Genomic DNA, 26,389 nt, shown 5'->3' with positions numbered 1-26,389 from the left:
CAGTTTTGTCAAAACATGTTTCGTTTTAATAAGCTTCTTCAGCTGACAATATATGAAATACACATTAATATAAAATTTAATCATCATTTTCATCAGATTCTGAAGTAAGCACTGGCAGTTCATGCAATATATGCTCTCTGTAAAATTGTTCATCTTCGTAACTATACGGACTTGTTGCGTCAACACCACTGGAAAAATCTTCGGCAACATCATGAAAATCCTGAGGTATATAAATCATATCAGGTGTTATACCTTTAAGGAAATTTTCTTGTTTATCTGTATCTGTTATTTCAATTTTTCTAAACACCATACAATGTATATGTTCTTGTTTAACGTATCTCCAGCGTTTGAAACCTATCGACTCTATGGCAATTTTCCAACTTTTCATCATGCTTGCGTTACGATTCTGATGCGATGAGTCAGGCGTTACTATGACCAAAATCCCATTATACATGAGAAGTTCATGCGCTTTCTGGCAGCTTATCCATCGTTGATATGGCGCAGGAAAATATTCTAGTAGCAGAGAAAATACGACAACATGGAACAACTCCCTAGGCAACCAGTCTATAGGATTGTTCAGATTATTTATGAATGTAGTCATTGTATCGTTGGCTACCTGTAACGGATCTGTGGTGCGTAGATGAAGAAAGTCGCAGTGAAAAACACTCTGCAATATATAGTATAAAATAGTTAACATAATGATTAAAGTAGCCTTATAAGCAGCCACTATATTACTAACCCTAATCATGCCAGACACAATTTATTCTGCCTTCGCGACAACAGCCTTCACATCCTTGCAGTCTGATCAAGATCTGCACTGTTTGCCATTCAGTCAGTATCTTTTTGGTAAGCACCCCTTTTAACAGTTTTTTTAATTTTTTTTTCCTGGGGTATACTTTTATTCAATTCAAATATTACATACTACCCCTTTTAACAGTTAATGGTACTGTCCAAATTGAAATATAGAAATTTAGCAATATTTGACACTCTAACACCAAAGTAATGAATGCCCTGTAAATGCTGCATAATTATGATCTAAATTTTACCAAAACATATCAAAACAAGAGCACTGCAATGTGGAGCAAATATATGCCCAAAGGTATGACCTTGACCTTGAAGTGAGCCATCCGAAACATGAGCTCTGTACGTCATCTCGATGTGGTGAACATTTGTGTCAAGTTTCTTGGAAATCCTTCAAGGTGTTCAAGAGTGGACACAAAACAAAGTCATCTGACCATTGACCCCTAAGTGTGACTTTGACCTTGAAGTGAGCCATTCAAAACATGAACTCTGTACGTCGTCTCGATGTGGTGAACATTTGTGTCAAGTTTATTCGAAATTCTTCAAGGGGTTCAAGAGTTACAGATTGGACACGAAATTGCTAACAGATGGACAGACAGATGGACACGGGCGTCATAAGATAATAATGTCCCTTCGGGCATATACTGAACAGTATATGGGAGTTTGTCAGAAAATGGCTTTTGCATTACGTTCTGTATAATTTTTGTAATTTTTAATATGTATAAAATTTGGATAATATGTGAAATTTACAGGGCAGTACATTACTCTGGTACCAATGATTTAACCCCTCAATAATTCAGTTACAAATTTCAGACAAAATCAACTTAAAGGCTGTGTGCAAAAAGGTTGTTTCTGTACAACACATTAAAAAACTCCCATGGAGACTTGGCTACTTAATAATTCATACCATCTTTTTCTTTTATTCACCTTTTTATGATAAATCTGTTTTCAAAGCGATATAAAGTTCCAAAAACTGATATGAAATTATAATGTTGTCTTATTATCGAAAAAACATCATTTTTATTCCACTTAGTCTCACAATGTCATGATGTTAACTACACAGAAGTGAAAAACTTTATACTATACAAAGATGATCTGTCACAGATTAAAATGAAGATACTACGACACAATATACTATGATACAGGAAGGACATTGTTACAACATGAATATCAATTCAAATGAGGCTTTCAAAAGGACAATCCTGACTTGCAAAAATAACCAGCCATTCAATATCTTATATGATTATATTCAATCTGATACTTTTGTAAACAATTGACTGATGCAGCAATTTCATGACTGGTGTAGTCATGAGTAAACAATGAACACCATAATGCATTTGATCATGAGTAGTTAGTTATGACTAAATAATGAGTGAACAATGCATGGACACCAAAATGCAACATCTGCATGACTAGTGTTATCTTGACTGAACACTGAACACCAGATGTAGAAATTTAGCGAGTGGTGTAGTCATGATTTAACAATGAACACTATAATGCAGTTTTCTAATGAATGTTGTAGTCATGAGTGAACATTGAACACATTTATTTAATTTATTGGAATATTCTCATGAGTAGCGTTGTCATCAGTGAACACCACATGCAGCAATTCCAAGAGTTGCATAGTCATTATAAATTAAAGTGAAGAATGAACACCTTTATGCAATATATTCACAAGTGGTGTAGTCATTGAATAGTAAACACCATAAATAGCAATTTTATGAGTTGTGTTGTCACATTGAGTGAACAATGGACACCGTAATGCAATTATGTGTGACTGGTGGAGTAATAAGTAAACAAATAGAGCTGCTTTTGAGAAAAGCGTATGTCTCCCACAACTGCCTAATCATCTAAATAGTATATACTGTTTACTCACTACAAATATACCTATGAAGAGTAAAAAGGCTGATTTTGGGTAATTCAAGGGCCATAATTCTGAAGTGCCTTGGGCGATTTGGCTAGTTAATGAACTTTGCCGAGAAGTTATGGTCAAAAACATTTAGTTCAAGTCTGGAGAAAATCGGATGAGAAATGTTCGACTAAGAGCGTGGACAAGAGTAAAAAGGCTGATTTTCCGAAATTCAAGGGCCATAATTCCAAAGTGCCTACGCTGATTTGACTAGTTTTCGAACTTGGCCAAGGTCTTATGGTCAAACACATTTTTTCAAGTTTGGTGATGATCGGATGAGAAAATTTTTCCACTTAGAGCGCGGACAAGAGTAAAAAGGCCAATTCCCAGTAATTCAAGGGCCATTATAAACTCTGAAGCACCTAGACCAATTTGGCTACTTATCGAACTTGGCTGAGGTCTTATGGTCAAACACATTTTGTTCAAGTTTGGTGAAGATCGGATGAGAAACGTTCGACTTAGAGAATGGACAAGAGTAAAAAGGCAGATTTTCGGTAATTCAAGGGCCATAACTCCCAAGTGCCTAGACCAATTTGACTAGTTTTCGAACCTGGCCAAGGTCTTATGGTCAAACACATTTTGTTCAAGTTTGGTGAAGATCGGATGAGAAATGTTCGACTTAGTGCGGACAAGATTTGTGACAGTCACAAACACAGACAGGAGTAAATCAATACAATTATGTTTCCCACACCACTGTGTGGTAGGAGACATAATTAAAACCATATTATGCATTATTTCCACAAGTGGGGTTGCCATCAGTCAGCTTGTAACACAGTGGTATCTCACATGAAGAAAGTGATTTTACAATTTTTTTTTTCACATTTTTTATTGTTTTTTTTTTTTACCATCTTTTATGCATTTTACCTGGAAAATATTACTATGTGGTAACATAACAATGCTTATGCCTGTAATAATTGGAATAGAAGCTCATAAGAAATTTATAACGGTCATTTTCGTGTTCTTTTAAGAAATAATGAAACCATCTTTATTGATGATTTTTTGCCATAGTTTCAACTTAAAGTATTGTCACGTGACTGCACCAGTTCTGATAAAAAAGCAGTTGTGTAACTTGTATTTGTTTTGTAAAATCAACATGTTATTTGCACTTTACAATAAAACTAGAGCTGCTTTTGAGAAAAGCGCATGTCTCCCACAACTCTGCCTAATCATCTAGATCCATTATGTATCTGAGTCAACCATGCACCAAGACCTGTATCACTGACATCAGTATTTTCGGTAATTCAAGGGCCATAATTACGAACTGCCTGTGCCCATTTGGCTAGTTATCGAAGTTGGCCAAGGACTTATTGTCAAACACATTTTATTCAAGTTTGGTGAAGATCGGATGAGAACTTTTCAACTAAGAGTGTGGACAAGATTTGTGACAGACTGACTGACTCGCACACACACACACACGCACACACACAGGAGTATATCAATAGTAGTGTGGGAGACATAATAATTATCTTAATAAAATAGATAAATATTTTAACATTAAGGAAACTATTGTATCAAAACTGATGAAAAAATGTCTAACATTTAATTTTACTCAATTCCACACTGATACCAACTGAGTCATTAAACTGACATTTCATCTTTATCCACGCAGTTTCAAACAATGAAATTCAAAAAACTCTCTCTTCTACTAAAGTACATTTTACACAAAGATGATCGAAAAGTAAAAATCAATTGTGACAAAAGAATAAAACGTTATTATTTGAACTTTTACCAGTTTTGTAAACAGTATTTGCATGAACTTTTAAGTCATAGCTGGTCCTACCTTTTAATCTAAGATACCTCAAGCATAGGTGCATTTCAGAGTAGATTGTACTGGTTTTACTCAGACAATAAATAGCACAATATTTTCATGCCTTCTGTCATATCTTTTTTTTTTTTTTACTTCTGTCAACAAATTAAAGTCAGTGCTTGGATACTGTAAAATCATTTAATTTGTGGGCATGAAATTTCATGGTTTTGATCAAAAACGGCAATTTTGTGGGGATATAAATTTGTGGAATTGTCAACTTTTGAACATAAAATGAATGGGAATTTTACTTGTTCATTTTGATTAAATTTCGTGATCGACTCAACCACGAAATCCACAAAAATGAGTCCCCCATGAATAGTAATAATTTCACAGTAAATCTTGACTTTGAATGACAAATAGTGACAGACACTGAATACCGTTTAATCTAAGATACATCAAGCATAGGTGCATTTCAGAGTAGAATGTACTGGTTTTACTCAGACAATAAATAGCACAATATTTTCATGCCTTCTGTCATATCTTTTTTTTTTTTTATTTTTGTCAACAAATTAAAGTTAGCGCTTGGATACTGTAAAATCATTTAATTTTGTGGGCATGAAATTTCGTGGTTTTGGTCAAAAACGGCAATTTTGTGGGGATATAAATTTGTGGAATTGTCAACTTTTGAACATAAAATGAATGGGAATTTTACTTTTTCATTTCGATTAAATTTCGTGGATCGACTCATCCACAAAATCCACAAAAATGAGTCCCCCACGAATATTAATGATTTCACAGTAAATCTTTACTTTGAATGACAAATAGTGACACTGAATACTGTTTAATCTAAGATACATCAAGCATAGGTGCATTTCAGAGTAGAATGTACTGGTTTTACTCAGACAATAAATAGCACAATATTTTCATGCCATCTGTCACATCTTTTTTTTTTTTTTTTTTTTTACTTCTGTCAACAAATTAAAGTTAGCGCTTGGATACTGTAAAATCATTTAATTTTGTGGGCATGAAATTTCGTGGTTTTGGTCAAAAACGGCAATTTTGTGGGGATATAAATTTGTGGAATTGTCAACTTTTGAACATAAAATGAATGGGAATTTTACTTTTTCATTTCGATTAAATTTCGTGGATCGACTCATCCACAAAATCCACAAAAATGAGTCCCCCACGAATATTAATGATTTCACAGTAAATCTTTACTTTGAATGACAAATAGTGACACTGAATACTGTTTAATCTAAGATACATCAAGCATAGGTGCATTTCAGAGTAGAATGTACTGGTTTTACTCAGACAATAAATAGCACAATATTTTCATGCCATCTGTCACATCTTTTTTTTTTTTTTTTTTACTTTTGTCAACAAATTAAAGTTAGGGCTTGGTTATTGTAAAATCATTTAATTTTGTGGGCATGAAATTTCGTCCCCCACGAATATTAATGATTTCACAGTAAATCTCGACTTTGAATGGCAAATAGTGGCAGACACTGGATATTCATTTATTGAACTTATCCATCACAATTTTAGACTGAGCACTTGTTCCAGTCATAAGGCATAAAAAAATTGTTTGTTTCCGGTATCCCAACCTGTCCTAAATTTTTTGCCCGACCTTAAATGTTTTTATGCCTTGGGGAATATTTTTTTCAACTTTTAAACAAAAAGTTGCAAAACTGCACTTTTTATGCTTTAAACATAGCCAGTGATGTTAAAAATCAACTTACAGATGCTCTAAAGGCATAACCCCCTTATTTGTGTTCATTTTTTGACACAAAAATAATTTCCAAAAAGTCTCCCTTAATAAAAAAAAAAAAATCCAAAAAAAAAAATTTTCTGACCTACCTACCCTAATTTTTTCTAGCATGTTACCAGAAACAAAGATTTTTTTTTAGGCCTAATAAGATCAGAATTTTTCACAATTTAGATTTTACTACATTCACTGACAGAACTTTATTCAATCGTAGAAATAAATATTGCAAAATAGCTAGCTGCTATTGTTATAACAGTCCTGTATGTTTCAAAAGCTGGCCATACTTTTGTAATATTCTATCTCATGAACTGATTTTAACTAAAAAAATTTAGCAAAGTTCATGAAATTTTCTGATTTTACAGAAATAATAATAGTACATAGGATTAGACAAACAATGCTTACTCGAGATGGGATTAAAACTTAAACCATTACCTCAGCAGCCGGACTGATATCAATACCAACAGACTGAAGCTCAGGGAACTCCAGGAATGGATTAAAACAGCTTCCAACATCTAACAGACGGATTCTATCCTCTACTGGAATACCTCTGTAAATATATAAATGTTATCTCTAGCATATTATAGCATGTATGTAACTGTGTTTCTATCAAACTAAGGACATGCATCCAGAATTGTTTCTAAAGAGATATAAACCTCAGGCATAGCTGATAATAAATTAACCCTTACCCTGCTAAATTTCTATAATGAACTAGTCCATTTTTCAATTTGGGCAATACCATTTATTATTCGAAGGAGTGCTCACTGAAAATTTACTGACTGAATAGCGAACAGTGTAGACTGTGCAGCCTGCAGATTTTGGTGTGCACTGGTCGCACAGGCAGAATCACTTGCGGCCAGCAGGCTTAGGTTAAATTAACAGTAACTGTTGTCTATCTATTTACTAAAGATACTATCCTTTTGTTAATTTGGATAAATATGGTACTTTGGTGGGTTTTTTTTTAGAACTGAATGAAATGATAGTGGGAGTATTCTATATAAAGCAGTAGAAATATTATCTTAGTCACTAGTTAGACTAGCTCCTAGACTATGCCGTATTTTTTTTTTTATTATTTTTAAAGTATTGGATATAACCAGTCTATATCCTACGTACAATACCATGATAATTTAAGAATCAGTTCTCTGAGAAAAATCTGTAAACTAGTCTGGCATTTGTCACTATTAATATAATAAAATAAAAGAAAAATCACAAAAATCTGAAATTTTGTGGCCAATTCTTTATTATCAGTCTAGTGGCTAGTGTTAAATGCAAGTTGCTTGGAGACTCCCTGATTGCAGATTGTTCCAAACTGTTTACACTTTCTGTTTACACAATCAATAAGGATAAACAAAATGGTTCTACCAGCTTTGTTTATTTATCTGAGTCAACAGTTCCTCTACAAGCTACATCAACTTCATTAATATAACAAACACAATGATCACCATTATGTTCCCAAAGTTCTCCTTTACAGCACACAAAGCAACCTACTACAATTCTCTTCTTTCTTTTTTTTTTTTGTCATTTTCGGCAAAAATTGGTCCCATAATATTTTTACATTGTAAGTTTTCTCAGACCCTGAGCATTTCATGTTTAGTTTTCAGTAAAATAGTAACATTTTCTTTGACAGTCACATTTCAAAGGTCTTTTTTTAATTATGTAATAATCTCTCATCAGCACTTAAAGCCAGTTTGCTACAAGTACAAACAACTTCTCCACATAGAATGAAAATAAAGATCAAATTTGAATTCAAAACCTCCAGGATGAAATCTGGTACAATATTGGGGATTGAAGATAGCAACACAGTTTTGCTTCTATTTTGATCATGTGCAACAATATAATATACAAGAGCCATAACAAGGAATTCTACTAAAAGTTTTCTGCACAAAAAATAAATGTAAACTGTGAAAGCACATATCATTGCTGGGTTAAAATTTTGTGAATTTGAAATTTTGTGTATGTTTACGAGGTTTAATATTCACGAAATTGTAAAAATTGTATCCTACTTGAATTCGAATTATACTAATGGTGAATATTTACGCGAGGATTAATTTTCGCGAGAAGTAGGGCCTAACTATTATAGCGAAAATTAAATGCTTGCGAACATTTCTTCTTTTACAGTATACAATGCAATACTTTATTTTTCAGAGGCTATGTAATGCTATCTTTTTAATTCAAAACCTCATGGTTAATATTCATTAGTAACTCTCAAAATAATCCATTAAAAAATCAGAACACTGAACTTTTTCACAATAAATCAAACATTTGTTTAGGCACTTCAATAATCATTACATGTAATTTAGTCTCTCTCCTAAACCATATGAGATTTCAAAATATTCCCCTCGTTTCCATGGCAACCAAGAAATGTAAACAACACAATTATCTCAAAACATAAAATGTAAACAATCAGAGGAGAAATGTGTAAACAAAAACATCAATGCCCCTGCTAGGATTTCGCTACTTGATGAAAATTTAATCCTTTCTAGTCTGTTTGTCAATTTATATCTGATCAATATAACTGCAGTCTATAAAAAGTTGTTTGTCAGCAAACAGGACTATTATTTTCTATCACTGCATTGTAAAAGAAAAAAAAAACAGGAGACCTTGAAAAGAAAAACAACTGGTGATCTGGATGAACTTTCACCTGCATCAATTGACCAGGAGAAGAAAACGGTCTAAGGTAAATTGCATTTTATAATAGGACTAGCAGTAGAATCATTCTTTCCCTGTCTGTTTTTAAAACTAACAATCTCAGAACTAATACTTAAAATCTCACAATTTGTCACCTCGGTGCAAAATGTGGGTGGGTGCTTTATTTATGCCAATTTTGCACTGACTTTAAATGTCATATAAATATCAGTACTGTATTTTATCATTTTACGAAGGGAGATAAATTAAATTTTGCAAAACTGACAAAGAGTTACTGAACTTCATTTATACAACTTACGCAGGTTATTTTGATGCAAATGATACAACACTGAATGGTTATCAGGTTATGTTTGGTCTTAATTTATTTACTTGCTTCAAAATTTACTGAAACTGAAAGACAGGATGATTAAGTCAGGTCTCCTTTAAAGTACCACAAATTGTGCTTTCTTTCAAATTTAATGTTGAATAAACTGTTGAGGATCTTTTACTTGCTTTTGCCAGTATAAAACACTGTTCATACTACATTTCACTAAACATGCTCCTTTTGGACAGTAAATACTTTTCTTTACTACTGACGACTATAGTAAGACTAAATGTAACAGTAATGCCGAAAGTCAAAATACAGGAAAATGGCTAACAAGATGCCCACAGGCAATATATGCCGAGCCTGCCCTTTGAACCCTATCTGTGACCTTTGAGATAGGAACCTGGGGTTTGCACATGACACTCTGTCTCACTGAGTTATATAAACAAGACTCCTCAATGCATGTCAAAGTAATGGGCCGGACAAGATCTGACATGAACTTTGACCTCCAACTGTGACCTTGACCTTTGAGATTGGAACCTGGTTATCTGGGGTTGGGCATAACACTCAATCTCACTGATGTTAACATTCATGCCAAATATAAACAAGATTTCTCCATGCATGTCAAAGTTATGGTTGGAAAAACAAGTCTGGATGGAGGCATGCACAGATGGACGCACAAACGTACATCAAACTGCCATTGTGACAACTATGTCAAGCTCACCGCCAGCGGGCTCGACAAAACTTGTCCAACCAATTCAAAATAAAACTCAAGTCTGTTTATCCTCTTTACATATCTACACAAAAAGCTATTGGAGGAGGCGATGGATGTAGAGACAGTTCGTTGTACCAAATATTTTCAAAACACTGGCATTAATGCTAAATTTCTATAATGAGTAATGACCTTGTCCATCGTTCAATTTGGACAGTACCATAAACTGTTAAAAGGGGTGCTTTCCAAAAAGACACTGACTGAATGGTGACCAGTACAGATCTTGACCAAACTGCATGGATATACAGGATGATCATGATCTATTCTGGTCGCAAAGGCAGAATCAACCGTGTTCAGCATTATAGTGGTTGAAAAGCTTTGAAATGCATAAAAATGTCCCTGTATCGCTAAAAAATAAATACATTTATAACATTTTAAATAGAAGTGTATAGTTAAAGGCATTTCACATTTTTGCCGTATACAAAATAATTTTGCGAACAAGGAATCGTAACTCTTCTTAGACATGCAATGATGTAAAATTAAAGGGATGTAATATACTAGATATTTTCTATCTCAGTGTATTTCATTTTACATCAAACAGTGATCAGGACTGCTCAGTAATGAACAACAGCGAACAGTGGAATACCTAAAACACACACCACATTGCTATGGTAGCAGCAGGGCCTCCAGCTGTAGCCACTTTTAAGAGAAACTGACAGACTGAAGCTGAATTGCTGAAATTTGGCCAGATTTTAATATAATTCTTGTAGCCACTTTGAAAATTCTGTAGCCAGTTCTTTGAATTTGTAGCATTAGGCTACATTGGCAGATGGCAGAGGAGGCTTACAGTTCTTTAGCTACATACCCATCTAAAAATAAGAATGTGTACAAAGTTTTATAGTCAAAGTTCTTACAGCCTTCAATAACAAGAGGGCCATCATGGCTCTTGACTGCTCACATGAGTTTCATAGTTCAGTAGAAGGGACTGCATGTTAAATATCTGTAAAATTATTTTGAGACTTGACAAGCTTTTTCTGACAGGAACTAAATTTCACAGAGTCAAACACCATGTTTTATGTAATTCAAGAAGATAATTAATCAACCATTTCAATATTTTAACAGTGGCACAGCTTTTTACTCATGTAACCCAGTCAGAAATTTATCGTAGAAATTTAACAGATAAATATTCTGACCAAATCTCATGAAGATCAAGTTGAAAATGTGGTTTCTAGAGTGTTAGCACGGTCTTTCAATAATTGACCTAGTGACATAGATAATCCAGTTTCAACCTTGACCTAGATTTCATAAAGACAAACATTCTGACAAGGTTTTCTGAAGATCTAGTAGAGAATGGGTTCTCTATAGGGCAAACAAAGTTCTTCTGTGATCTAACCTAGAAACCTAGGTTTTGATGGTTTGACTTGACTTATCCTGCTTTTGAACTTGACCTAAATTTCATAGAGATAAGCATTCTTGCAAAGATTTATGCTGATCAAATAGAAAATGTGGCTTCTAGAAAGTTAACATAGTTTCCTTATGACTTAACAAAGTGACTTTGTTTAACCCAATTTTGAACATGGCCATAGAGACGAACATTCTGAAATCAAAATTTTCAAGTGAAATTTGACCTCTAGTATTATTAAGGTTTTTCTAAGATATGACCATTAGTGACCTATTTTTTGACATCTATTAACCGAGTTCTGAACTTTAACCTACATTGCATAGATACAAGCATTCTGACACAGTTTTACGGAAATCAAATGGAAAAATATGGCCTCTAGAGTGTTAACAATGTCATTCTATGCTTTGACTTGGCGACCTAGGTTTTTATCTCATCTTAATCAGATCTGAATATGATCACGGTTTTATACAAAAATTCTGAGAATGATTTATGAAGATCAAGTAGAAAATGTGGCCTCTAGCTAAGAATTTCCTTTTTATTGACTTAGTAACCTATTTCTGACCCCAGATGACCCTTTAACCTTAGGACGGCCAGCACATATTTATGCAATCTCGCCAGGCATACGTATGAAAGTAGAAATGCTAAACTTGAAAACGAAAGCCGCATTTCAATTCGTAGATAGTCAGGGGTCACGCGCAGGGGTCACCTCGTCTAAATGTATGCGCGTGGACTTCTTTTTTTTTTTTTTTTTTTTTTTTTTTTGCTATTGGGGAGCCAATTTTTAGCACTTTATTACGAATTGAAATTACCTGGGCTTTAGAACAGCATGTCAGCTTTTTAATCTATGAAAAAATATTTTAGCTCTGGATAAACAGAAATCCCACAGGGGTCCGTAACGGACCAAGGGTACATTGATAATTATGGAACTTCATCAAATCGCTCAAAATGTCATTTTTGATGTTGTCTGAGAGTGTCAGTATATGCCTCAGATGTAAGATATAACCGTATTTGAGAGCTGCAGACCTAGACATTTCAGAAATATTTTCAAAATAAGTTTCATGTAATAAATGTTGTCTCTACGGAAGCGTGAAAGGGCCATCAGACGCTAATACGTTTTAGTACGTTAAGGCTGCGGAAAGGATATCAAGCTTGTCTGAAATTTTTAGTGTATCTGACCAAGTTTCGTTCCGACTTAGCCAAAATTGTGACCTCTAGTTTATTAACAGTCAAACTGTTGAAGGACATCAACAGACACGGGGGGTTGAAATAGCTCACCTTGAGCACCTTTTGCTCAAGTGAGCTGAAAAATGGATCTAAATAAAAATCTTAATCAATACCAACACCAACAAGTGACTGATGATAATACTCTTGATTTTTTTTTAATGAGAAAAGCTAAAAAGACAATGCTTGTCTGTACAGTGTCACTCCTATTGAAGGTATTTAAAATGAAAGGGATTTAACTAGAGAACAAAGAAATGAGTAACTACTTACATCAAATTGTACTCTTTTCTTGATATGTCTTCATTTCTACTTTCAGCTGTAGATATTTGGTCTCTATCGACAAAATTGTGTTTTGAACCAGTCCCTGCTTCAGTCACACTAAAATCAAAACCTGTTTCTGGTTTAACATTATTGTTAGTTACTACATGGTCAGGATAAATCTCTGTTGTAAGTCCATCTGTGCCGGCAAAATCCGCTGTAATCCTACCAGGTTCGGTTTGTGCAGCAGAATGTTCCTGAAATTTGTTTCTATCTTTTTGTTTTTCTTTCCTTCTTCTTTCTTTCTCTAGAACTTTTTTCAGACCATCGTGTTTGAAATATTCATTAATGACTTCCCTACACCAGTCTATTCTCGTTTCTGTAAATGAAAAAAGACACCTAGTTGCAAAACAACATTACAAGGGTTTATAACTGGGAAAAAATTATCACACAGCTTGAAGCTGAAGAGTAAGTCATTGTGACGTTTCTGCTTTTTGTCGAGCCCGTTTGCGGTGAGTTCAATATAGTTGCCACTTTCGGTGTATGTGCATGCGTCCGTGCGTGCATGCCTGCACCGACCAATCTTGTTTATATCTGGCATGAATGTTTACCTCAATGAGAAGGCGTGCGCAAACCCCATGTTCCTATCTCAAAGGTCAAGGTCACAGTTAGAGGTCAAAGGTTAAATTGAAGTTTGTCCGGAGCATTTCTTCTTCATGCATGGTGGGATTTTGATGTAACTTGGCATGAATGTTCACCATTATGAGACGGAGTGTCATGCGCAAGAACCAGGTCCCTAGGTCCAAGGCCAAGGTCACACTTGACAGCTGGCGGGCTCAATATTCTGCCCCTGGGCATAATTGTTGTCGTATTTTTGTCTATCTGTTTGCTTTCTGTCTGAAGCCTATCTCAAACAAGAGGGCCATGATGGCTCTGTATCGCTTATCAGTTTCAAAGCTATACATATTTAAAAAAATCCTGCCAAAGGGAAAATTTTCATAGAGCCATATAAGGAAACTAGACCAATCTCCAGAATCCATGCTTTTTTTACTTTTAATGACTTTAGTAGAGGGCCACAGAAAAACATTTCTGTAAAATTATTTCAAAATCAGACCTGCTGTTGAGAAGACGGCATTCGTCTGATGGCACTGTTTTCGACAAATCAGACCATTGTGAAAACTCTTGGATTTAACAGATCAAGTGACTGGTATTAGATTGTATCAATTAAAAAACACAGTTGAAGCTCGGTATCTGGAATTCCAAGGGATCGGGCGTTTTAGGTCGAGATAACCGAAAATTTGACTTAAAATGATGATTTATTACAACTTGACGCCGTTTAATGCATATTGAAACCGCTTTGTGTAATTAAAAGCGGTGTATAAAAACTTGATGCCATGCAGTCCAATGTGAAGACATTTAACGCAACATGAGTTCGTGCAGTGTAAAATGAAACGATTCATTAAAGCTTGGCACTGTCTAATGCATACTGACTTAAAATGGTGTTTTGTGCATGTATTTTCAGGAAGGGACTTAAAAATATCTTCGAGATTGCCTGAATTTTGAAAAACACGAGTTTGAGATATTGAGTTTCGACTGTATATTATTATTATTATCATTATACCAGATTTATATAGCGCCCTTTTCATGATCAATTTCACGTTCAAAGGCGCTTTACATAGTTCAAATGCAGCCACACAGGGCGCATAATTCATCCTCTACTAGTACAGACACAGAGCAATCTGACCAGAGGGACAGAGTGAGACAAAGCCCCCATAACAGAGAGATCAGAAATCAGATACAGGTTTGTCCGGCTAACTTAGCCTAGCTCATTGCGAACAGACAGCCTGGTTCTTTAACGTGCCCAGTATATAGCACTGATACATGCAAGGATTGCCTGGGTTCCTGACCAGTACACCTCTATTTGGGTGGGAAACACTGAAAAGCGTTTCTGAAAATTCCAGAGTAGCTGCCGGGGATCGAACCCCCGACTTCAGGATTGGAAGGCCAGTGTGCAAACCACTAAGCTATCCGTCCACCCATATTATATGACAGAACATATGACAGAACATGTTTTCCATCGAATCAAAATGATTTGAATAACCTTAGTAGAGGATCACACAAGGAACATTTCTAAGATATATTTCAAACTTAAAGACTAGTTTTTTTAGGAGGAGGTCACTTTGTATCTGTGGAGGATGAACTTTGTGCCCGAGTACCCGAGTTTACATATAAAGCATCTTTGAATGTATTTTTTTTGAAAAGGGTGCTATATAAATTTGGTATAGTAATCCTGTGGGCATCAGCTACTAAGGGATGATCAACTCACCTTGGTGTTTCGTCCAGTGGTCTGTAGCTAGATGATGCATGGCATCAGCATACTGGGAGAGAACAGGCTTATTCTGACAGTGTTCATACCAAATCCTTTCAAGTTCCGTCTCACCTATCAAATTTAAAATTTTTATATTAATTGTGTACAAAAAATGTTTTTCTATTTCAAAATTGTGGACTGACCTTTAATACCGTGAACAAACTTTATGCATAATAGTTATTTTCAAAAACAGGTTGAAAACTTCTGAGTGAAAGACAAACTGGTAGAACAAGAGCTGTCGGAGGACAGCAACGCTCGACTATTCAACAGCCTTGTCAATTGAATGAATACAAAAGTCGAAAAAGGGGCATAATTTTGTAAAAATGAGAGAAAGGGTTATGGAACCTTCATAGTGCTTATCAGCTCATAAAGTGAACAAGTGCGTGAAGTTTCAATCCTTTCCCATAAGTGGATACTGAAATACCAGCTTACATACAAAAACTTAACCAAAACTGCTAAGTCGAAAAAGGGGCATAATTTTGAAAAAAATGCAAAGTAGAGTTATGGGACCTACACAGTACATGTCAGATCATGACAGTAAACAAGTGTGTGAAGTTTCAATCCATTCCCATTAGTGGGCACTGAGATACCAGCTTACATACAAAACCTTAACCAAGAATTTCTAAGTCGAAAAAGGGGCATAATTTTGTAAAAAAGCAAAATAGAGTTATGGAACCTGTGTAATGTAGGTCAGTTTATCACAGTGAACAAGTGTGTGAAGTTTCAATCCATTCCCACAAGTGGTTACTGAGATACCAGCTTACATACAAAACCTTAACCAAGAATTTCTAAGTCGAAAAGGGGGCATAATTTTGTCAAAAAGCAAAACAGCATTGTGGAACCTGTGCAGTGTAGGTCAGTTTATCACAGTGAATAAGTGTGTGAAGTTTCAATCCATTCCCACAAGTGGTTACTGAGATACCAGCTTACATACAAAACCTTCACCAAATCGGGACGCGGACGCGGACGCCGACACATGGGTGAGTTCAATGGCTCAACAAAATCTTTTTTTTCTTTTCACCATCTCATCTTCTTAGATTTACTTAGTTTACTGAAATTTTGTGCAAATGTAGAATTTTCAATTTGCGGTCTATATTTTGGAATAGTTGAATTATAAATTGTGTATTCGTAAGCATAATGTTTTAACCTTCAGTCTGATGGTGGCAAGTGATTTTGCCTTTGCAACCAGTGCAGACCGAGATCCATGCAAGCTGGTCATGGTCTGCACTGTACGCTATTCAGTTAGTAAATTTTCAGTGAACACCCCTGTGAATAGTAAGTGGTGCTGGCAGTTCAGTACCAGGGTAAAGGTCAAGTATTGACTTCTGGCATTTTCTGCCATAAAGTGTAAATGCATACTACACCTTTAGTGAAACATTTTAATTTCATGGGCATAAACTTTCATGGTTTTTGATGAAGTAGCAAGAGTATCCTGGGATATAAATTCATGGATTTTAACTTTTGAACACAGTGGGATTAAATTTTGTAGATTAATTAACTCAATCACAAAAATTACTTCCCTATAATTACTGAATTCTCAGAATTACAAGGCAGTCTGAAAGACAGCTAAATCCCCCGCCACTGCTATGGATAGTGAAAGGGTAAAACTTTGATTTTAGCTGTGACCTTGACCTTGAACTGACATGGCTGACTCATGAATTCTGCACAACGTCTTGATGAGGTGATCATTTGACCAAAGTTTCATGAAAATCCTTCAAGGGGTTTAGGAGATATAGAGCTGAAACCTTTGACCTTCAGTTGTGACCTTGACCTTGAGTTGACATGGCTGACTCATGAGTTCTTGATGAGGTGATCATATGACCCAAGTTTGATGAAAATCCTTCAAGGGGTTAAGGAGATACAGAGTGGACACCAAATGGAAGGCTCAAACCTTCGACCCTTAGTTGTGACCTTGACCTTGAGCTGGCATGGTTGACTCATAATTTCTGCACATCGTTCTGATGAGGTAATCATTTGACCCAAGTTTTATAAAATTCCTTCAAGGGGTTTAGGAGATATAGAGTGGACACGAAATGGAAGGCTCAAACCTTTGACTTTCAGTTGTGACCTTGACCTTGAGCCGACATGGCTGACTCATGAGTTCTGCACATCGCCTTGATGAGGTGATCATTTGACCCAAGTTTGATGAAAATCCTTCAAGGGGTTTAGGAGATATAGAGCGGACACAAAATGGAAGGCTCAAACCTTTGACCGTAAGTTGTGACCTTGACCTTGAGCCGGCATGACTGACTCATGGGTTCTGCACATCATCTTGATGAGGTGATCATTTGACCCAAGTTTTATAAAATTCCTTCAAGGGGTTTAAGAGATATAAAGCGGACACAAAATGGAAGGCTCAAACCTTTGACCTTGAGTTGTGACCTTGACCTTAAGCCGACATGGCTGACTCATGGGTTCTGCACATCCTCTTGATGAGGTGATCATTTGACCCAAGTTTGATAAAATTCCTTCAAGGGGTTTAGGAGATATAGAGCGGACACAAAATGGCAGGCTCAAACCTTTGACCTTGAGTTGTGACCTTGACCTTGAACGGACAAGGCTGACTCATGGGTTCTGCACATCGTCTTGATGAGATGATCATTTGACCCAAGTTTCATGAAAATCCTTCAAGGGGTTTAGGAGATATGGACCGGACACAATTTTGTTACGGACGGAAGGACGGACGTTCCTACATATGGATACTTATGTGGCTACTCTTTTGTTCTCTCTATTGTTCTTTTAGCCACGTAAGAAAAAATAGCCACATAAAAGCCTTACGGAATGAATGACATCAAAGAAAAAGTACAGTTACCTATTGTTCCTATAGCCACCTAACTATGTAAATGTGAGCTCGGACGGACGGAAGGATGGACACAGACCATTCCTATAATCCCTCCGCCACGGCGGGGGATTAAAAATATATTTATGTTAACTTCTGGGATTATTTCTCCTTGTTCTTCAATACTACAGGTACCTGTGCTTCTCTTGTACTTTTTGCGTAGATCTGCATGAACACCTTTAACAATACCGGCGAGACGAAGATGTTCCTCGTGGCTTGCTCTGTCAGGTCTTTCTTCTGAAGATTTCTCACTCAAACTCCCTACTGTACTTGCTGAATCGGTCATTGCTGTAATTGTTGTCACAGTTCACTCAGCACCAATATGCATGCTTAACAGAAAACAAGAATGATGTCAACATTGTATGACATTGTTGCTCCCTGTAAAACAACAATTTATCACACTTTTATATTTTTCGTATTTCTACAAAATACTTGTTTAAAACTCAAAATGATCCATTACACTTAGATACCTATTAGAAATGCATACTTTACTATTCTTACGAAATTTTGTAATTACGGTAACACAAGACCTGTTTGACCTGAAACCGTGTTGTTGTTTTGTAAAAAGATCAAAGGTTTCCATATGTTTCATAACGGCATCACAAACAAACGATTCCAGAACTTTACATAATATACATGTAACTGTTAAGTTCATTGGTCTGTAATTCGCACATACGTGTTTATCCCCCTTCTTAAAAACTGGTGTTATTGGAGCCTTTTTCCATGTATCTCGTAAAACCCCAGTCTCTAAAGAAGTTGTAAAAAGCTTGGAAACAATGTCGCTAATCTCAGTACTACATTCCTTCAAAAACAAAGGGTGAATTTGATCCACGCCTGGAGATTTATGGTTTTTAAAGCGTTTAGTTTCTTCATTACAAGCGATGCATTTATATTAATACTAATTAACAGACCAATGAACCCCCTATCTTCAAGTTCTGGAACATCATCCAAATCCTAATCTGTAAAAATACTTGAAAAAAAACGAGTTCAAAAGTTCTGCCTTCTGTCAATCAGAAGTTGATAATGATCCTTCCTCTGTTCTCAAGTCGCTTATACACCACTATGATGACTGTGAACAGACATAATTCCAAAAAGATTTGCTATCAGATTTAATGTTCTTTGCAAGATGACGTTCGAAATTTAACTTTGATTGACGACAAATCTTCGTTGCTTGATTTCTTTTAGCAGCGTACGTTTGATAGTTTTGTTTTGTTTGACACATACGATATTGCTTCCAAACCTTCTTTTTTGCCTGAATAGCAGTTAGTGCTTCCTTATCGACCCATGGTTTTTTCTTTGGTTTTTTTTTTGAAGGATTTACTTTAGGAATGTTCGCATTGACACAATTGTTTAATACAGATGTGAAATTACCTCAGAAAGTGTTTATAACATCGGACTCAATACTGTCCCAGTTAAAATTTGCGAGTTCCTGCCTCACAGAGGCGTAATTTCCCTTATAGAAGTTAAATCTTGGTTCACTTTGGACCTTTCTTGATACATAACATGTGAAGTTAAAACAGAGACACGCGTGGTCACTAGCACCTATCAGTGGAAGATACTCTAGATCGTTAAGCATATCACGCTCATTAGTAAATATAAAATCCAACCTCGACGGTGATTGGCCCTGTCTATGTCTAGTGTTCTCCATCACATGCTGATATAAAAAGTTATCCTTTAATGCACTCTATAAAGTGTGAAGTGATGTAGTCAACAGAGTCATTTGACTGCAAAGCCTCCCAATCAATACTTCCATAACTGAAATCACCAGTTAACACACAAGAGCTGTCGGATGACAGCGCGCTCGACTATTCGAAGAATTGATTGAAGAATGGGGTCAAAATATTTCCATAGATTTTCAGACTAAACAAAAAAAAGAATTAAACAAAAAATGTTCCTGTATTTGTGGATTTCGATTAGTCTTGCACTAAATGGCAATGTGTGACCATGATGGCAAATATGTTAAGTTATATGCTAGGAAAAACATGGACTTATATGAAAAATTTAACTAATTTCCAAGTCCAAAAAGGGCCATAATTCAGTCAAAATAGTTGACAGAGTTATGTACTCTTGCCTACAGATGGAAATCATGTTGATAAACTAGTGTTAAAAGTTTCAAAGCCACAGTTCAAATAGTTTTGACAAAACGCTGACTTGTAAGAAAAACTGAACAAATTTCAAAGTCCAAAAAGGGCCATAATTCAGTCAAAATAGTTGTCAGAGTTATGTACTCTTGCCTACAGATGGAAATCATAATGATAAACAAGTGTTTAAAGTTTAAAAGCCATATGTCAAATAGTCTTGACAAAGCATGGACATACACAAAACAGAACCAATTTCCAAGTTCAAAAAGGGCCATAATTCAGCCAAAAAAGATGAGAGAGTTACGTACTCTTGCCTATTGATAGAGACTATTATACTGAACAAGATATAAAAGTTTCAAAGCCATATGTCAAACACTTTACACAAAATATAAACTGGAACGAAAAACTTAACCAAGATTTCTAAGTCAAAAGGGGCCATAATTTAGTCAAAATGCTTGATGGAGTTATGTACTCTTGCCTACAACTGGACATTGTGATGGTAAACAAGTGTTGAAAGTTTCAAAGCTTTATCTCAAAAGACTTTGTCAAAATGTGGACTGGTACGAAAAACTTAACCAAGATTTCTAAGTCAAAAAGGGGCAATAATTCAACCAAAATGCTTGATGGAGTTATGTACTCTTGCCTACAACTGGACATGGTGATGGTAAACAAGTGTTGAAAGTTTCAAAGCTTTATCTCAAAAGACTTTGTCAAAATATGAACTGGTACGAAAAACTTAACCAAGATTTCTAAGTCAAAAGGGGCCATAATTCAGTCAAAATGCTTGACAGAGTTATGTACTCTTGCCTATAACTGGACATGGTGATGGTAAACAAGTGTTGAAAGTTGCAAAGCTTTATCTCAAAAGACTTTGTCAAAATGTGGACTGGTACGAAAAACTTAACCAGGGTGTGACGCCGACGCCGACACCGACGCCGACCCCGACGCCGTGGTGAGTAGGATAGCTCTACTTATTCTTCGAATAGTCGAGCTAAAAATGGGTGTCCTTACACTGTACTGCTTTACTTATAAGCCCATGTAATAAATTACTGTTTTCTAAACTAGAAGATGGACTACGATAAATATTCCTCAACAGTAGAGTGTCACTACCTTTCAGATTAATGCAGATCCAAATTGCTTCATCAAAATGAAAATCATTAAGAATGTCTATCGATTGAGCACATAAACAAGTTTTAAAATATATAATTACACCACACCCTGTTGTCAGGGATTTAATTACAAAGTCATATCCCTCAATAGCAAAATCTAAGAGAGTAAGTCTTTTTTTCTTACGTTTCTTTTTTGGCAAGATCTCATTAGAAATCATTATATCAGGATCTTTTTCATTTTAAAAGGAGTTAAAATCTCCTCTTTCTTGTTACAAAGTCCACTGTCAAGATTAGCATATACAATTTTTAATAAAGATAAATCATCTTCCTTATTTACATTATTAGATGTCTCGCCGACTTTAAATATAGGAAGTGTCTAGCCGTCCGGTAACCGGACGCCTAGCCTGCGTGCTAGCAAATTCTCAGGGGACTTTCTAGCCGTCCGGTAATAGATTTCCTAATGAATAAGTAACGATTTTATATAGTTTTAATGTTATTTACTTAAGATATCGATACTTATCTGCAAACAAAATTTTGTGTGAATACATACTAAAGATTTACAACAATAAATCACTGCCTTATTCAATCGATAAAACTAAAGTTTGCCTAAATCAATAATGGCGAAATCGCTGTGACGTCACTCATTAAAATCTGTTCATCTGGTGGCTTTTATGGGATCAGAATTTTTAAATTTTAACAACTTTTTCACTGGATTTTCAAAATTAAAACAGTTTTTAAATACTTACAATTTTCATATTTTAGTATTCAAATATTTTTTTGATGAATAACTGTTTTAAATGACATTTAATTTCAATAGCGGCAGTGTGATGTTCAAAACTTTTAGAAAAACAGTAGTTAAGCATTCATAATTAATCCATTTTATTTCAAAATTATAGTCAAAATTAATTAATGAATTGCTTGCATGTTTCATATGGTTTCCATTCTTCAAAAAATATACTGGTTGGGAACTATTTTCCGGACAGGACCAGTTTCCGGACACATGTAATATCCGCGTAATTTCGTTGTTATTCATGTAATTGTTTCATCTAGATCATTAAGCTGTTTGTTCTTCATGTCTACAACAAACCACTATATTACAAGGCTGTATAATGTTTGGGTTTTGGTGTTAACTCATCTGCGTTTACAAAACAACATTCGGTCGTAACGGGGCATGAAGATAGAATTGCGCATGCGCAGTAGTTCACACTAGCCGATGTATCAAGTGGGGAAGAAATAATTAAACTACATAATGATTGTCTGCTGATAACATGTTCTACTTTAAGTTTCACAGTAAAAGTTACTTAGGATGCAGGGCTGTCGATTTTCGCACTAATTTTATTCTATATTTATTGGAATTATCAAGAATTCGTGTTAGACGAAATTCGAGTTTTTTTATAGTCAACCTCGGTTTGCTTTCGTAGCTGCTACTGAAAGTCGGGATATGTTTCAAGTGCAATTTTGAAGAGATGAATGATAAATGTGTAGAAATAGTTTAATTACTTATTTTGATATCAAATTGACTGCAAAACACTGTCAAAATATTTGTCCGGAAACTTGTTTACCTGACGGGGAAAATAACTTCTTTTAGTGACCCCATTTGAGGCCCTATGGAACCAAAATTTTATGTCACAATGCGATGCTGATTACAACATTGGATGCGACAGGAGCTGAAGTTTGTGCAGTGTGGGCTTCATTTATGTCAAATACTTTTTTTAGGGAATAATGGAGCCGAAATATTAAAATGTGTCCAGAAAATGGTTCCCAACCAGTATATAAATTGGCAGTGGCTACGATTACGGTACCGTAATCCTAGCCTCCGGTTCTAGGATTACGGAAGTTCCGTATTCCTAGACAACCCTATGAGGATAGGCTAGGATTACGGAAGTATTTTAAGAGGCATAAAGTATATGTTAGGACATGCATAAATGATGTTGTAAACTTACTTATTTCATTTAATTTTCATGCCTGCCTTAGGAGGCTAGGATTACGGTACCGTTATCGTAGCCATTGCCATATAAATTTGTGTTTTAAAAATTAAAGTTTAGGCCGTTAGAAAAACATCACTAAAAATTTTACAAAATAACATGGACATTCGGCGATCAATGTTTTTTCATTTCTAAAAATAGAATATCAACGGATTATTATACAAACATGATCTCATTCGTTTTATCGACTGAAAAATCAGATAAGCATTGATATCTTAAATAAATAACATTTAAAACTATATAAAATCATTACTTATTCATTAAGAAATCAATTACCGGAGGGCTAGAAAATCCCCTAAGGATTTGCTAGCCGTCCGGTAAATGGACGGCTAGAATGCAGGCTAGGCATCCGGTTACCGGACGGCTAGACACTTCCTTAAATATATTTCGCCCAGTAATCATTATATCTGTGAATTATTATATTTCAAATTCTTTGATCAGAATTAAAAAAAAAGTAATGTAGAAACCAGGTTCTAGCTGCAAGATGTGAGCAGTTATGTATCTTTGACAACTCATAATTTCTGTTTAGGACGCCCACCATCCGAATTATAAATTGTCCGTCTACCACAGCAGTGACTTGCCATTCAAAACCTCTCAGATTGATAGAATACTGCAAAATGAAATGTAGTCTTCATATAGAACTCAACTAGTCGATACCTTTTAAACAGAAATAAATCATCACATCCTTGCTCGTGTGCCGAAATTTGCTATTTCTGGTGGTAACATGATGTTGATGTTGTTTTACAATACGGTTCAAAATTTCGATTCTAGCGATAGTAGAGTTACTTCCCTTAACCCGCATTATTCGTCCATTCTACAGATAGAGGAGCAACTCCAATTTAAAGATGTCTGCACAGTTAAACTTTTTGTGCTTTTTGGTATTATCATTATTTTGCTTTCAAAATGAAGGAGGCATGTTTTATACTGTCTAAAATCGCACTGAAATGTCCACTAGAGATAACTAATTTTCGAAATCAGACGTTAAACACATGCACATTAGGTCAAAAATCTATGTCGACGACCTAGGGTTAAATTAAATTTCATGGTACTGAAATTTAAATATCGGGACAATTACTAAACTGTTATGCTGAAATGATTAGTTAATGATATATATCTTGAATAAAATATCGCCTTTTTCAATATGTGTCAATCATGTGTATATTGATCGCATACCTTTTATGTCGACAATTTGGACAACAGATACGTTACAACATCTATTCACTTCAAATACTCAGGTGCGTAATGCATGTTCCGGAACGACTATTGACAGTTTGAATGTTTAATGATATGATTATCAAAATAACATTTATTTATTAACGAAATAAACATATTGTAGAAAATAGAATAAGATGATGTTCAACTGCCACTGTGTTTCAATTTGTTTTTAACAGATACGTTACGAAGTGTTTCATTCAGCATACATTTATATTGCATTTATCTAGAAATGTTACTGGACAGTGTAGTAGAACATGTGTTTAACTTTGTATCCGAGTTAAAGTATTTATCTTTTAGTCAAGATTTCATATTTTTTCACTTGAGAAAACATATTAAAAACAGATACGTTACAAACGACAGATACGTTATACGACTGTGCTATAAAAGTGTAAAAATGTTTGAATTGTTTGAATAATCATCACCTTAACTGAAAGTTTTAGAAAATAGTTGATTACGATTTTATTATTGATATCTGGAATTAATAAGACATCATAAATATTGAATAAAACAGATACGTTACAATTTCTATTTTGTATGTTAGATGTTCAAATTAAAGTTTTTCTATACAAAACATGAACATTTTATGTTATATTTCTTTATTTTCAAATAGAATCATATCAAAATATATGAAATATAAAGCAAATGTAACGCCAATTAAGCAATTTAAAAATGCGACAGATACGTTTATACGAAATGGGTAGACTATTTTCACCAAAAAGACTGTATTTTCGGATATATCTAAGAACCAATAGTTATATTGTTCATATAGTATGTTTCCCTCATCAGTTCTAGTACGTTAACATACATGATGATACAGATCTTATTTCATAATCCAATATGAAGTGCGTTTTATGACAACTGATATTTGTGTAAATTACGTTTGTTTTTCCATGCAATTTGATTTATTTCTTCGATCATAATATATAAATAACTTCATTTCTTATAAAACTATAAAGAGTTTTTAGTCTGAACATGTAAACAACGGACACAAATACTGTTATGTGTTATATTAAAATATTTTTTTTGTATGAAAATTCGCACTGTAACGTATCTGTCGCTGATTTACGGCTATCTCGGTAAAATCAATGAAATAACGAAAAATTGTCGATAGTTAACTAAAATATTTGATATGTGTACTCCAAAGGCATGAAACAACTAAATAAAACCAAATCTGATTATATTTGGGAACATCAGATGTGTGGACATTTTTGCTGTCCAAGTTGCTCCTCTATCTGTAGAATGAACGTATTCATGTTTGCGATTTCTGCGCTAAGGGTTGTGATCTAGTCAAGCGCAAAAAAAATGTCTCCTTTTTGTGCACGAGATCGTTACCCTGAAAGGGGTAGTTTCCATTTTAGCGGTCCCCACTGACTTTGACTATTTATTTTAGGAGGGTTGTGTTTAAATTCTTGTTAAAATAACATAGCGTATTCATATTCTAAGATTTGCTATTGTTATTGTATATGTCGTTATTCTTATGGTATGTTCGATATTCTTATGGTAAATTCTATGTTTCGTTATTGTTATTGTATCTTTGGTATTGTTATTCAATGTCGTGTCATTCATATTCTAAGTATTACCATTGTTATTGTATATGTCGTTATTCTTATTGTATGTTCAATATTCTTATGGCAAAAGCCATCATTGTTGTTCAATATCTGCATGACGATTCTATTTACAAAATGTGTCATTCTTATTCTATGTTATGTGATTGTTTTTGTATACAGTAGCGTCGCTGTGCTATTTATATCGCGGGAAATTGCACATACAATAAGAATATCAAGCTTACAAAAGCAATAATGAATATACAACAACAATAACGTCTTTTACAATAAGAATATCAAACATACAATAAGAATAACGACATATAGAATAACAATAATGACTTTTACCATAAGAATATTGAACATACAATAAGAATAACGACATATACAATAACAATGGTAAGACTTAGAATATGAATGACACGACATTGAATAACAATATCAAAGATACAATAACAATAACGAAACATAGAATTTACCATAAGA

General features: G+C 34.8%; 1 protein-coding gene and 1 long non-coding RNA gene across 4 annotated transcripts; both read right to left on the bottom strand.

Annotated features, from left to right (window-relative positions):
• LOC123529716 (S-adenosylmethionine sensor upstream of mTORC1-like) lies at positions 1–23,915 on the bottom strand. 3 transcript variants are annotated; one of them, XM_053521237.1, is made up of 6 exons: positions 23,802–23,915; positions 18,105–18,298; positions 15,089–15,202; positions 12,775–13,141; positions 6,655–6,769; positions 1–667 (listed from the first exon to the last, which is right to left on the bottom strand). In XM_053521237.1, exons 2-6 carry the CDS (start codon positions 18,253–18,255, stop codon positions 77–79), a joined length of 1,338 nt encoding a protein of 445 aa, XP_053377212.1. In that variant the 5' UTR covers positions 18,256–18,298; positions 23,802–23,915; the 3' UTR covers positions 1–76. The 3 variants fall into 3 exon arrangements, with proteins under 3 accessions (XP_053377212.1, XP_045166153.2, XP_053377211.1); XM_045310218.2 differs by having other exon boundaries at positions 18,105–18,347; positions 23,802–23,907; XM_053521236.1 differs by lacking the exon at positions 23,802–23,915 and adding an exon at positions 19,577–19,711.
• LOC128547831 (uncharacterized) lies at positions 15,355–17,422 on the bottom strand. Its single transcript, XR_008366679.1, has 2 exons — positions 15,738–17,422; positions 15,355–15,571 (listed from the first exon to the last, which is right to left on the bottom strand). It is a non-coding gene; the product is annotated as an uncharacterized LOC128547831 (long non-coding RNA).
• Positions 23,916–26,389: the final 2,474 nt, after the last annotated feature.

Source organism: Mercenaria mercenaria, chromosome 13, assembly GCF_021730395.1.
Source record: "Mercenaria mercenaria strain notata chromosome 13, MADL_Memer_1, whole genome shotgun sequence".
Classification (NCBI taxonomy): domain Eukaryota; kingdom Metazoa; phylum Mollusca; class Bivalvia; order Venerida; family Veneridae; genus Mercenaria; species Mercenaria mercenaria.
This window is presented reverse-complemented; position numbering and strand designations above follow the sequence as displayed.

Excerpts from the sequence above, each read along its gene's own strand:
- LOC123529716 (XM_053521237.1), bottom strand. The coding sequence starts at position 18,255 with ATGACCGATTCAGCAAGTACAGTAGGGAGTTTGAGTGAGAAATCTTCA. Across the intron at positions 15,203-18,104 it reads AAAGTACAAGAGAAGCACAG|GTGAGACGGAACTTGAAAGG; the intron begins GTACCTGTAGTA and ends TAAATTTGATAG. Across the intron at positions 6,770-12,774 it reads AGAAAAGAGTACAATTTGAT|AGGTATTCCAGTAGAGGATA; the intron begins GTAAGTAGTTAC and ends ATATATTTACAG.